At 40.3% G+C, this 13,085-nt stretch overlaps 1 protein-coding gene across 11 annotated transcripts in view; it reads left to right on the top strand.

Moving 5' to 3' along the window:
• SNX30 (sorting nexin family member 30) overlaps window positions 1–13,085 on the top strand; it is a 127,146-nt gene that overhangs the window by 56,252 nt on the left and 57,809 nt on the right. For 10 of the 11 annotated variants that reach the window (XR_003432539.1, XR_003432538.1, XR_003432537.1 and 7 more), the window contains exon 3: window positions 6,802–6,912. The exons of the other annotated variant lie outside the window; for it this stretch is intronic. Coding sequence is in view for 5 of the 10 variants with exons in the window: in XM_027105186.1 (XP_026960987.1) it covers window positions 6,802–6,912 (111 nt within the window). In the remaining 5 variants the exon portion in view is untranslated. The remainder of the gene's footprint in view (window positions 1–6,801; window positions 6,913–13,085) is intronic. 11 annotated transcript variants of the gene reach the window in all.

The raw sequence follows: 13,085 nt of genomic DNA, 5'->3' as shown, positions 1-13,085 counted from the left end.
GCTCAAAGACATGCAACTAATACGTGTTAAAACTTGAACCCAGATCTGTCTTGAACCCAGATCTGTCTTGTGCTCTGCTTTCAGAAGACATGGTTTTCCAGAAAGTAACCCGCACCGCCCCCCCCCCCCCCCCCCCCCCCCCCACCAGCACGGTCATCTACTACCATGGCCTGACTGTTGAAATTGATGATGATGTGCAGATAGACTGGAGGTTGGGGAAACAGAGAGCAGCCCTCAGCTCCCTTTGGAAGCCGTCCTCCTCTTGTCTTTTATCCCATCGCCAGATAGTCATCTCCTAGGCTTATGCCCCAATTAATTCCTCTTTTCAGGTGTCTCAGTGGTCAACGCAGGCTAAATGCTGCTGAGGTCAAGTTATATGTAAGAATTACAAAGTGAATGTTAGATTTAATGATGAGAAGGTTATTGATGACTACGGTGAGAGCAGCTTCATTGGGGTGGTGGTACAGCAGTGCGCAGTGGCTTAGGATGAGTGGGAAGTAAGGAAAAGACGTGGTGAGTGTTGGTAGTTTGGCAGTGAAAGTGAGTGAGAGAACAGTAGCTGGAGGAGGGGATGTGGCTTTGAGGGGGAGAGGCATTTTGTTTGCTTTTTAAGGGTGAAAGAGACTTGTTTAAGTGCCACGTGGCCATTGTTGGTGGAGGAGACTGTGGGTTGAAGGTTGGAGAGTAGGATGGAAGCCTCTGAGGAGGTGGGCGGAGAGTGTCCCCGGCAGAAGTGGAGGGGAGGGAGTGGCCTCTCATGGGGGAAGCATACTTTTCCCATTGTTTCTGGAAGAAGGGAAGTGGTTTGTTTTTGTTTTGTGGCAGGATGTTGAGGGGTTCTTTGCTTATATCTGCAGTCTTCTCTATGAATAGATGATGAGGTCTTCGTGAAGAGTGAAGGGGGAGGTTTTGAAGTGGGGCTTAGAAGCTTTCAAAACTTCTACAGGCTTCGCGTTAACTCACGGAGAGCCGACTAAGGAAGTATGGGGAAAATGGGGAAGAGAGTTGACTAGGGAAGTATCAAGAGATTGTTTGACAGTGTTGAGCGTCCAGTTGTAGAATTTATTGCTTCAGTCAGTGTGTTTCCCTGATTTTGTTTTTCTTCCAGACTGTGCCTAAGTCTGGAAAAGCAGGCAGTAGGTGGTTGCATTTTTGCCAGAGTTGTATGAATGACGGTGTGGAAGGGGCATTTAGGATGTGGGCAGGTAAGATGCTGAAGTGATGGTTGGTGGAACTGATGCTGAGTAAGGAAGAAAGTAAAGACAGGAGTGGATGGATTGTCAAGAACTGTAGGTCCCGAGGCTGAAAAACCAGGGGTACTGGGAGATAGAAGAGTCTGAAATATAGGAGGTGCCAGTTAGAGAGGGAGATGTCTGAATTTCTGTGTGATGACAGAGTCTGTGGAGAGGCCGTGGCAGTGGAGTGAGGTGTAGTTGGCTTAGCGGTGGGTGTTGTGTGTGGGACCCACCTGCGTCTTGAGGGCACCCAGATTATGAAGCCCGAGAACGAGGTGCTCTCAGGGGAATCAGGAGGAAGGCCAGAGGTGTCAGCAGATGACAGGTGTGAGGAGAGGTAGAGGTGTCTATAACCTGATGGCATGAGCCTCGAAAGGATTTTCCGGGGTGGGAGGAGTGGTGTGGAGGGAGCAGGATGTCAACGGCAACTTTTTGTTTTTTTTTTTTTTTTGCGGTACGCGGGCCTCTCACTGTTTTGGCCTCTCCCATTGTGGAGCACAGGTTACGGACGCGCAGGCTCAGCGGCCATGGCCCACGGGCCCAGCCGCTCCGCAGCATGTGGGATCTTCCCGGACCGGGGCACGAACCCGTGTCCCCTGCATCGGCAGGCGGACTCTCAACCACTGCGCCACCAGGGAAGCCCTCAACAGCCACTCTTGGTCTTGGTCTTAGAGGTTTGTGAAATGTAAGAACACCAGCAGCTTTCCACTTGATGGGACGGCAAGGGGGCTGTATTCTCGGGAGGGCCAGCTTTCAGAATTTGAGCAGGTTGAGGAACCACAGGACTTTATTACTTACGGGACGGGTGTTCCAGAGAGCTGGGTGGAAAGATCTGAGGAGGAGGAAATAAATGGAAGCTCGTTTCGGAAGAAGGAGGCCGGAACACTCTTCAGCATCACTCGCGGGTGCTCTGAGAGCTACAGGGCTTTGAAACAGAATGGGGCTGGCTGGCTGATATTTGATAAGGGAAGAGGTTCTCTTTTGGGGGGAGGGGGTTACTCAGACTTGTTAGGATCCAGCTGTGGCCTGGACGGATGGCATTTCTGATAGAGACAAAGCCTCTCTAGAGTGAGTTGACTGTAAAATCAACTTTTCAGTTGACTGAAAATGCTTGGGAAAGGCTCCAGGCCAGAGTCACTGGGCCCATCAGCTCCTAGGGAATAAAGAGGAGTTCTTCTGTGGGACGGTGAGGCCCAGGGGACTGGATGTGCTCCTGGGGGATTGATTTTACTGTGGCTCCGTGCTGGGTCTTCCAACGTATTAAACTTAACAAAATTTGGCAGTGATGCCTAGAGATGACCAAGGAGATGTTCACAGGGTGCAGTGGTGAGAATGAATGTTCTTCATTACAACTCTTGTGCTCGGTTACCTGTTTGTAGATCTGACTTAGGTGTGTACGAATGACCTTATGATCTTGGTGGGGCATCCTAGAGTATGGAACACAGTAAGGAAGGACACAGAACAAAACTGTAAAGTGGTCACCTCTGGTTATGGAATTGTGGGTGTGCACTTCCTTTTTTATTGTTTTGTTTACCACAGATACTAGAAAATAGAGATAAACACTTATTAGTACTTTATTTTTCTTTCTAAGTCAGACCCTGAATTTCACAGAGGAAAATCTTACTACAGACTCATAGTTGGGGTTTTATTGGCCTGCATATTTTATGAGCACTGTATGTCCTATAACGGACTAGATTTCTTTCCAGAAATTCACAGTAATGTCTGTGGCCCAATTTTAACAAGTGTGCAGAATTCCAAGGTGAGTGTGTTTTGCTAGCCTCGTTCCCAGCTCTACTTTTTCTCTCTGTCCTTGTTTTTCTTTATCTTGCTCACCTACTTCTAATTTATGTCATTTGATCATATTCCACATATCGCTCTATCTTTTCTAGAACAAGTGGTGGTAAAAATAAGTAAAATAATTATCAGGTCAGAGAGTGTGAGCATCCTTCTCTTTCATGATGGGTTTTTTTTTATGTTATTGCTTTCCAAAGCATCAAACAAATTTTACTGATTTATTAAATCCCCTGTCCTTAAAGGAGCTGTTTTAAAAAATGAGTTTTTTGTGTGTGTGACTATAAGTATTGTATAAGAATGTTAGAAAGTTTGGAAATAGAGTTGAATGTAAAGTTGTCATCATAAGTCCTAGATTTTTCTTCTAACTTTTTATGTCAAAAATTTCAACACCAATGAAATCATAAAATATGTATAATTAATTTTATATCCTGCTGTTTTTTCTTAAAGCTATTACTGAAGCATTTTTGTCATTAAAAATGTTTCACAGACATGATTACTGATAACCATAGAATAAATATACCATAATTTCCCTGACTGTTTTTTAATTGTTGGACATTTAGGTTGCTTTGAATTTGTTATTTTAAATAATATTGCAGTGAACATCATTATAACAGGTATCTTTGCCACAGTTTAAAAATTATTTTCTAATGATAGATTCCTAGAAGTAGCATAGCAGCAATTTTATATATATGTATACATGTATGCCATAAATAAAGGAGATAATTCAGGTGAATATTTTCAAAAGCTTGCAATGAAGATAGACTTCTTATCAATGACACTAAAAGTAGCAACCATAAAGGGAAAAAATGGATGAATTTGACTATCTAACAATTTTAAAATTCTGTATAATAAAAGCCATTTGGCAGTTATGATAGGTAGATCGCTATAAAGAGCTTTCACAAATGGAAAAGACTAGACTCACAAATATATAAAAAGACTTCTCACAAAAGAAGAAAAATATACAGCCAACAAACACTTGAAAGGATGTTCAAACACGACAGTCATTAAAGAAACAAAAGTAAAACAAAGATGACATGTTATTTTTCAGTTATACTTCCATCAAAGATAAATAAATAAATAGTCTCAGTATTGAGACTATATGCTAAGAATATAAATCAGTCTGTAACTGGAAACAATTTGTCGATTAAAGATACGTATACTCTTTCATGTATATTCTTTCGTAATTTCAAGAGAATTATCAGTGATGTTTACCATAGTATGGTTTATTGATTGAAAAATTGGTAACAACCTAAGTGGGGATTTGGTTTAATTGTGGTATCTCCATGTGTGTTAAAGATGATTATGTAGATCTGAACTTACTGACACAGAAAGATGTCCAAGATATATTAAAGAGACATAGGAAAATATGAGTGCCTGTGCATAGAAAAAAACATGGAAAGATATAAACCATAATGTTAATTGCATTTATCTCCATTTAGAGGGATTATGGCTGATCTTTTATTTTTTATTTCTTTAATTTTCCTGAAGTTTTAAAATAAGTGTGTCGAACCTAAATAAATAGAAGGAAAAAAAAAAGCAGTTGCTTGAAAGTGAAATTGGTTACAGCAGAAACAAAACTTGTGTTTTATCATACATACTGCTTTTTGTAGTTACCAAAGATTGATTTCAAAGTTAGAGTAGAAATGTTACATAGACTATAATTTAATGAAGTGGTTTTGCAAGCCATAATAAAGAGGAACAACCAGTGGATATCATGTGACAGAAGAGGACAGAAAGTAGAGCCCTCTATTAGTTCTGTTTACAATGAAAATGAGTTGCATTCATTTGTCACCCTTCAAAATCGACCTTTCCTGAGCCCATAATCATCGACAAGTCCCCAGACAGAATCTGCTGGGGGACTCCGTGCGGTCTTGAAGAATGCCCCTTCCAAACTGCCTCCTTACTGTTGAGGAAACTGAGGCTCCGGGAGGCTTGGTGGCATCTCAGGGATGCTAGAACTGCTCATGCCCCTGCCTCAGGAGGAGTGCCAGGCTACTGCTGCCAATATTTCTGTCACCCTTATGCCTAAAGATCCATCAGTAGTGATTTGGATTTAACTATTCTATTTATTTTTTTCCCTCTCTCTGCCTCTCTCTCTTTCTCTCTCTCTCTCTCTCTCTCTCTCTCTCTATCTATCTATCTATCTGTCTCTCTGGTTCGGAAATGCTAATTCTTTTGGGGAGTTTTCTAATAAATCACAAATGCCTAAATTAAACAAATTTCCCCATGTCTTCCCACCCCTACCCCTGCATCATACGGGAAGGTTGTGTTTCATGGGCATATGCCGGTGTGTGAAACTTTGAAAAGGGGAGAAGAGGCAGAAAGATTGTTAGTTGGGGTTTAGTCCAAGACTGAGTCCTTTAACTTCACAGTTTTGCTCAGACCGTGAGCCTGGCTTCTGGGAAGGATGAAATCATAATTTTTGATGCCAAAGCTGTTCACTGACTGCTGCTTTGATGGATGACTCTTGTTCATGTGTTTTTTAAGTTACTGTCCTTTTAAAAAATTAATTTTTTGTCTATGTTGGGTCTTCGTTGCTGTGCCCGGGCTTTCTCTAGTTGTGGCGAGTGGGGGCCACTCTTCATGTGGTGCGTGGGCTTCTCGTTGCTGTGGCTTCTTTTATTGCAGAGCACAGGCTCTAGGCACGCAGGCTTCAGTAGTTGTGGCACGTGGGCTTCAGTAGTTGTGTCACATGGGCTCTAAAGTGCAGGCTCAGCAGCTGTGGCTCACGGGCTTAGTTGCTCCGCGGCATGTGGGATCTTCCTGGACTAGGGATTGAACTCGTGTCCCCTGCATTGGCAGGCAGATTCTTAACCACTGCACCACCAGGGAAGTCCCTTGTTCATGTGTTTTTAAGATTTTCTTGGTTCCATGGATTTAAACAGACTTTTGGCTTGAAAGATTTCAATAAATTTATAAAATGTAGTTTGAACCATTTTTATCTTGTGCTTTAACCTCTGAGAACTGTGACCGTCATATAGTCGGTACCCTCACAAGGAAAAATGGCTTATCTGAGACATAATTTTGGTTTGGGCAAATTAATGTATAAAAATCCTGCTTTGGTATAAATTAATTTTATTTAATATTGGTTTTTGTTATCAAAGTGTTGCGATCACATTTCAGAGAACTTAAATTCAGGGACTTTTTTTTTTTTGCAATACAATGATATTTTACAATTATTTCCTTCTAGATTTAAAAAATCATCTAAAATACAATGTAGTTTCAAGCTTATGGTCCTGGCAGAATATGGAAGAGTGGGCAAAACCTTTTCTGTTTTCACCTAGTCTGGTTCCTAAATGAGCAGGTGATCTGTTATCTCTACTTTTTGCTTGTTTCCCCTCTGCCTTTGGCAAAACTTGTCAGCATATTTAGCAGACGGTGGAGACTTTTTTTTTTAAAACAGATTCACAGATTTGGATTCAGTAGCAATATCCTCAGTGGAATTATTCTGCTAAAAGAAATTCTCAGAGTTAAACTTGGAGGAAATGAATCAAATGTTTCCAAGCACAATTCTGAGGGATAGTTCCATTTCCTGAGATAGGGGGAAATGAAACCTCGACATTTTCATTCTAGACCTTGAAATTTTTAACTGGACCCCGTGGCCCGGACTTGTCATTCCGTGTTGGTAAGCCCTGCCACTTGGCTGGTGCGTTTGGTGGAAGAAAAGTGTGTTCTTGCCCAGGTTATTCAAAGAGAGCTTTTTTCCTTCCATTCTGCCAAGGTATGCTACTCTTCCCTTACCCTGATTTTGTTCCACTGTCCTCATTTGCAGAGTACTCGGGTGGAGTTTGACCTGCCAGAATATTCTGTTCGTCGAAGATACCAGGATTTTGACTGGTTGAGGAACAAACTGGAAGAATCCCAGCCCACTCATCTCATTCCCGTAGGTACTAAGTCAGTACAGCTTGTTACTCACTTTTCCTGCATTCTCTCTTCTGACGGTGTTCACTCAGCTCTCACCCTTTAAACTATGGATGAACTCTACCTTACATTTCATACCAGGTTCACCCATCAAATGTACATTTTATGGATGCTGTATAATACAGTTCACCTTCAGGGTTTTGATTTCTGATTCGCTGTACAGTATGCTGGTTTCTTGGGTGGGTTGGGTTAGATTTTCACTTTTATTATAACAATTTTTTGAGGTATGGAGAATCCTAATTCTCATTTGCTGCCTCCTTAAAGACTGTTTCACCCTTCCTAGACTCCATTCTTGCGGTTTGGATAGCTGCCCCCAGGTGGAGAAAGATGTCTCAGATAACAGCTGGCTGGGCTTTCTTTAGACGTGGGCAATTCTGAGAGCAGGAATCTAGCACAGGATCCACTCAACCACAGTTTTTCCTTTAAGAAAACAAACCAAAAGCCAGTTAACTATTTATTGAAGAAGCATACTATTTATTTGTTATTTTAGCTGCACATTTTAAAAAACAAAACTAGAGCAAATAAAATTTAAAAGACTACTTAAAATCAACGTATGTATTGAGTGCTTCTCTACTTTTTTATTTTAGTGTAAATAACTGTTTAGACCTCAGATGTTTCTTGGGCTTTGGGGCTTTGGGGCAATTTGGATCGTAAAACTCTTCAGCAGGGCTTTATCTTTCAGTAAAAACCTTGGCTGGATAACTTCTTAGCACTGCCAGTTTTCCTGCTACCACTGCATCTTCCAGTCTTCCCTTCATGGTTGGAAAAGGCTGACTATGCTGTGAACGCACTAGCAGTTTTCTTAGTTTTCAAGGCAGAAGTGGCCACGTTGCTAGTGCTGTGATGGGGATGATGGGTTTTGCTTGGGGCTCCATTCTTTCTCAGGGAAACCACTGCCCCCCCACCCCACCCCACCTATTCCCTCTGCTCTCCAGGCCTGAGGTTTTGCTTTTCTGTCTTCTAATCACTTAAAAACATGCCAAAAAAGAAACTATAGTTTTAAACAGTTGGAACTATTCCTCAAAATCTTAATGTGGCAAAATTGGCAGCTAGTGAAGTTTTTAAAAACAGACTTTTATTTTAGAACAGTATTAGATTTACAGAATTATTGCAAAGATAGTACAGCAAATTCCCATAGGCCCTACACCCAGTTTTGCTTATTAGTATGGTGCATTTGTCACAAATAATGAACCAGTAATGAAACATTATTATTGACTAAAAGTCCTTTATTCAGATTTCCTCGTTTTTTGCCTGCTGCCCTTTTCCTGTTCCAGGATCCTATCCAGGGTAACACATTACATTTAGTTGTCATGTCTCCTTGGTCCCAGGCTCCTCTTGATTGTGACAGTTTCTCAGGCTTTCTTTGTTTTCGATGACCTTGACAGTTTTGAGGAGTACCAGGCAGGCATTTTGTAGAATGTCCCTTCGTTGAGATTTGTCTGATGTTTTTCTCATAGTTAGCCTGGGGTGATGTGTTTTGAGGAGGAAAAGCACAGGGGTGAGGTACCATTCTCATTACATCATATGAGGGGTATATACTATCATTGACAGTATTTTATCACTGTTGATGTTAACCTTGATCACCTGACTTGAGATAGTGCTTATCAGGTTTTTCCACTGTACAGTTACTCTTTTTTCTCTCCCTCTCCGTACTGTACTGGAAGGAAGTTGCTTTTTATGTGTAGCCCACACTATGCATGAGGGGAATTATGCAGCACTTCCTGGCAACTAGGAGTATATGAAGTTCGGTACTTAAAGACCAAAGGTTAGACAGCGACACCTGCTGGTGAAACATAGTAGACTCACGCATAGACACTGAAGCCAGAACTGAGAGAATGGAAGTCTCCAGAATGCCCATGGTGGATCCAGAGTATCTTTAAGTCTGGTTTCCTATGGTCTGGGTAAAAGCAGTGAGTAGAAACATCTAGAGAATTAAATTCTTGATAAATTTTTAGTGCATATCTGCGGTGGAGAGAGATTTAATGTAGGAGAGCATCTCTGACTTAAACGTGAAAGTCAGAGTGCAAACAAACTCTTTTTTCCCCCCCCAGAGAAATTCGTCTTACAGCAGCTTTGCTGGGAGGTATCTGTTATTAATAATCGACTTTGGTCCTTTTACTAGGCCTTTTTGCTGCCCTTGGGAAGGTGAAGGGTAATAAGATAGACAAGGGACTCCTGCCCAGGGGAGTTAACTACCAGATGGAGACCCAGTAAACATGTAACAGAATTATTGTTTAAATTCTCATTTCTTTTTTTTTTTTAAAGCTTTATTGAGGTATAATTCAGTATACCATACAAGTCACCCATGTGAAACGTACAAGTCAGGGGCTTTTGGTGTATTCATAGAGCTGTGTAACCATCAGCACAATCAGTTTTAGAACCTTTTCATCACCCCCAAAAGAAACCTCTTACTTCTTGCCTGTTGCTTCCAAATCCTCTATATTCCCCATTGCCTGGCAACCACTACTCTACCTGTCTCTATAGATGTGCCTGTTCTGGACATTTCATGTAAGTAGAATCATACACAATGGCCTTTTGTGACTGGGTTTTTTTTCGTAGCATAATGTTTTCAGGGTTCATTCATGTCGTAGCACGTGTCAGTGCTTTGTTTTTATTGTCAAGTAACATTCCATTCTATGGATATATCATATTTTGTCTGTCCATTCACCTTTGATGGACATTTGGGTTGTTTCCACTTTTTGGCTGTTACGAGTAATGCTGCTATGAACATCCATGTGCAAGTTTTTGTGTGCACATATGTTTTCACTTTTCTTGGGTCTATACCTAGGAATATAATGCTGAATCATGTATAACTCTATATTTAACCTTTTGAGGAACTGCCGGACTGTTTTCCAAAGTGGCTGCATCATTTTACGTACGCACCAGCTGTGTATGAGGGTTCCATCTTCTCCACGTCTGCATCAACACCCGTTATTATCTTTCTTTTTGATAATAGCCACCCTAGTGGGTATGAAATGGTATCTCTTTGTGGTTTTGATTTGCATTTCCCTGACGGCTAATGATGTTGAATTTTTTTTTAAATGTACCTTTATTATCTTCCTTGGAGAAATATCTGTTCAGATCCTTTGCCCATTTTAAAATTGGGTTGTGTCTTTTTATTGTTGAGTTAAAATGGTTCTTTATATAATCTAGATACTTATCTCTTCCCAGATATATGATTTGCAAAAATTTTCTCCCATTTAATGGGTTGTCTCTTTATTTTCTTGATGGTGCCCTGTGGAGTACCAAGTTTTAAAATCTTGATGAAGTCCACTTTACCTATGTTTTCTTTGTTTGCCCGTGCTTTTGGTGTTTTAGCTAAGAAACCATTGCTCATTCCTAGGTCATAAAGTTTTACACCTATGTTGTCTTCTAAAAATCTTTTTTAAAATTATTTATTTATTTTTGTCTGCATTGGGTCTTCGTTGCTGCGCACGGGTTTTTCTCTAGTTGCGGCGAGCGGGGGCTACTCTTTGTTGTGGTGCGTGGACTTCTCATTGTGGTGACTTCTCTTTGTTGCGGAGCATGGGCCCTAAGCACGCGGGTCCAGTAGTTGTGGCTCAAGGGCTCAGTAGTTGTGGCTCAAGGGCTCAGTAGTTGTGGCACACAGGCTTAGTTGCTCTGCGGCATGTGGGATCTTCCTGGACCAGGGCTCGAACCTGTGTCCCCTGCATTGGCAGGCAGATTCTTAACCACTGCGCCACCAGGGAAGTCCCTTCTAAAATTTTTTATGATTTTAGCTTTTAGAAAATGTAGATCTTTAATCCGTTTTGAGTTTGTTTTTATACAGTTAGTTTTCATTTCTTTAACCAGTGAAGCTACATATCTTCTTATGACTTTATCGAATGTCGGCATTTCTTTAATGAATTGCCTCTTTATTTTTCTATTTTTTTTCTTAGTGGTTTGTAAACACTCCATATCTGCGAAGGAAATTAACCCAGTTGAGAATATCTATTTTTTTCTCTAGTTGTCTTTTGTCTTCAGCTTGACTCCATAAAAGATAACATCTCTTCCCTCCCAGCCAAGTTAATTTTTCCCTTACAGTTTCTGGCTTTGAAGCTTGTTTCTAACCTAGGATGTTAAAAAAAAAAATGTTCTGTATTTTCTTCTATTACTTTTATGTCCTCATGTTTTATATTTAAATCTAGAATTTTTTCTGATGCGAGATGGGAGGATCTTATTTTTTTCAGATGGTGGGTTGTTCCAGAACCATTTAGGAGTAATCAGTCGCCGGTGTAATCGTTTGTGTGTTAGACTATGTCATGCATTAGATTTGTACATTTTGGGGCTATTTCTGAACACTTTGGTTCATCGATCTCTTTTCTGTTTCGTGTGGTGTCCCTGCTACACTACTGAATCATTACAAGTTTACGGAACGTTTCATCATCTGGTTGGATAGGCCCCCATCTATGCCCACAGTAGTCTTTGTTTTCCGAGACGTTCTGCCTATTTGCACGTTTTGTTTTTCCGGTGAATTTTAGAATCTTTTGGATCAGTTGGAGAATGGCGGGTGGTGGTGGGTTCTTGGGGTTTTTTGTGGGCTTTTCTTTTTGCCAATTTTAGTTACAGCTGTGGTTAAAAATATGTGAGAATTCTGAAGCTTTCAGAGTCTGTTGCTTACGTTATGAGCATGGAGATAAAGTTCCCACTTTTTTTGAGCTTCACTGGAGCCATGTGAAATTGTAGGTGAACAGCCAGCCAGACTGTGGTTCTGGGTAGGCCCCAAGTTCTTTCATCTGCCTCTCTGCATTGGCTGTCCTGAGACCTGCCCTGTTTCCAGCCGCTATGGCTCTGAACTTGGCAGCTTCTGGGGCTCTGCTGGGGAAATCCAACCCCTTACTTCCTTAGCCGACTGTTCCCTTGCCTGAGTAGTGTCACAAGATGGTTGATACTGATGGATTTTTCTCTCAATCCAATCTTTTCTGCTTTGTGTCTTTAACAAATTCTGTTCTGTTAACAGTACCTTTATATTTTCTGGTGCTGCAACAGATTTTTCTATTTTTATATGGCTTTGTTTTTCTGGAATTTTAAAAGCAGAAAGAAATAATCATATGTTCTTCAAATGCCAACCTAAAACTAGAACTGTGCTGGATGTGTCATGTTTGTCATCTCATAATGGCAATTCACTTTGTTTTTCTTTGTAATCTAATAGTTGGAGCCACCAGAGAGTCTTCATTGTGACATGGTTTTTGCTTTTTAATTTATTTTTTGTCTCAGAAGTTGGTTTTAACACCGCTTCATTTACTGGGGCACAAATAATTACACAGCAGAGAGATTTCATGACTCGATGGGTGCACATTTTGAAGATGAAGCAAATACATTTATTAAAGTCTTTAGTTTTTGATTTCACTTAGAAATTTAATGTTTGCTTCAGTTTTTATGAAGGGAGCTTTGCTGGAAGGATGCATTTGTATTTATTATGGACCCAGTTTTGTTTTGGGTAGTGGTAAACTCATGGGAATTAATAGGAAGAGATTTGTAATGCAGCATTTGTTTTTCTTAATATGAAAAAATCAGTAAGAAGTCTAACTTCACTTTCTAGTTGGCTCCTTTTTCTCGTACTGTTAAATATATATGCTTTTAGCTTACCAAGTAGATAAGTTAATAAATAGTGAATCATTAGTTGAACTTTCCAGTACCTGAATTAAATCAGGCTTTGTGACTGTTCTTTAAAAAAAAAACTTTGTTCCTATAATTTTATTGAAGTATATTTAATGTACAATATTATGTAAATTACAGGTGTACAATGTAGTGATCACAATTTTTAAAGGTTACACTCCACTTATAGTTATTATAGAATATTGGCTATGTTCTCTGTATTGTATAATATATCCCTGTAGCTTATTTTATACATAATAGCTTGTACCTCTTAATCCCCTACCCCTACATTGCCTCTCACCTCTTTCCTCTCCCCGCCCCGGTAACTGCTAGTTTGTTCTCTATATCTATGAGTCTGTTTCTTTTTTTGTTACAGTCACTAGTTTGTTGTATTTTTTAGATTCCACATATAAGTGATATCATAACAGTATTTGTCTTTTCTCTGTATGACTTATTTAGCTTAGCATAATACCCTCCAAGTCCACCATGTCGTTGCAGATGGCAAGATTTCCTTTTAACCTTGATGCTCTTTAATTT

This window comes from Aethalodelphis obliquidens, unplaced genomic scaffold, assembly GCF_003676395.1.
Source record: "Aethalodelphis obliquidens isolate GAN/ISIS:26980383/991018 unplaced genomic scaffold, ASM367639v1 scaffold7, whole genome shotgun sequence".
NCBI lineage: Eukaryota > Metazoa > Chordata > Mammalia > Artiodactyla > Delphinidae > Aethalodelphis > Aethalodelphis obliquidens.
The sequence above is the reverse complement of the archived record's forward strand: the minus strand, read 5'-3'. Positions and strand labels throughout refer to the sequence as shown.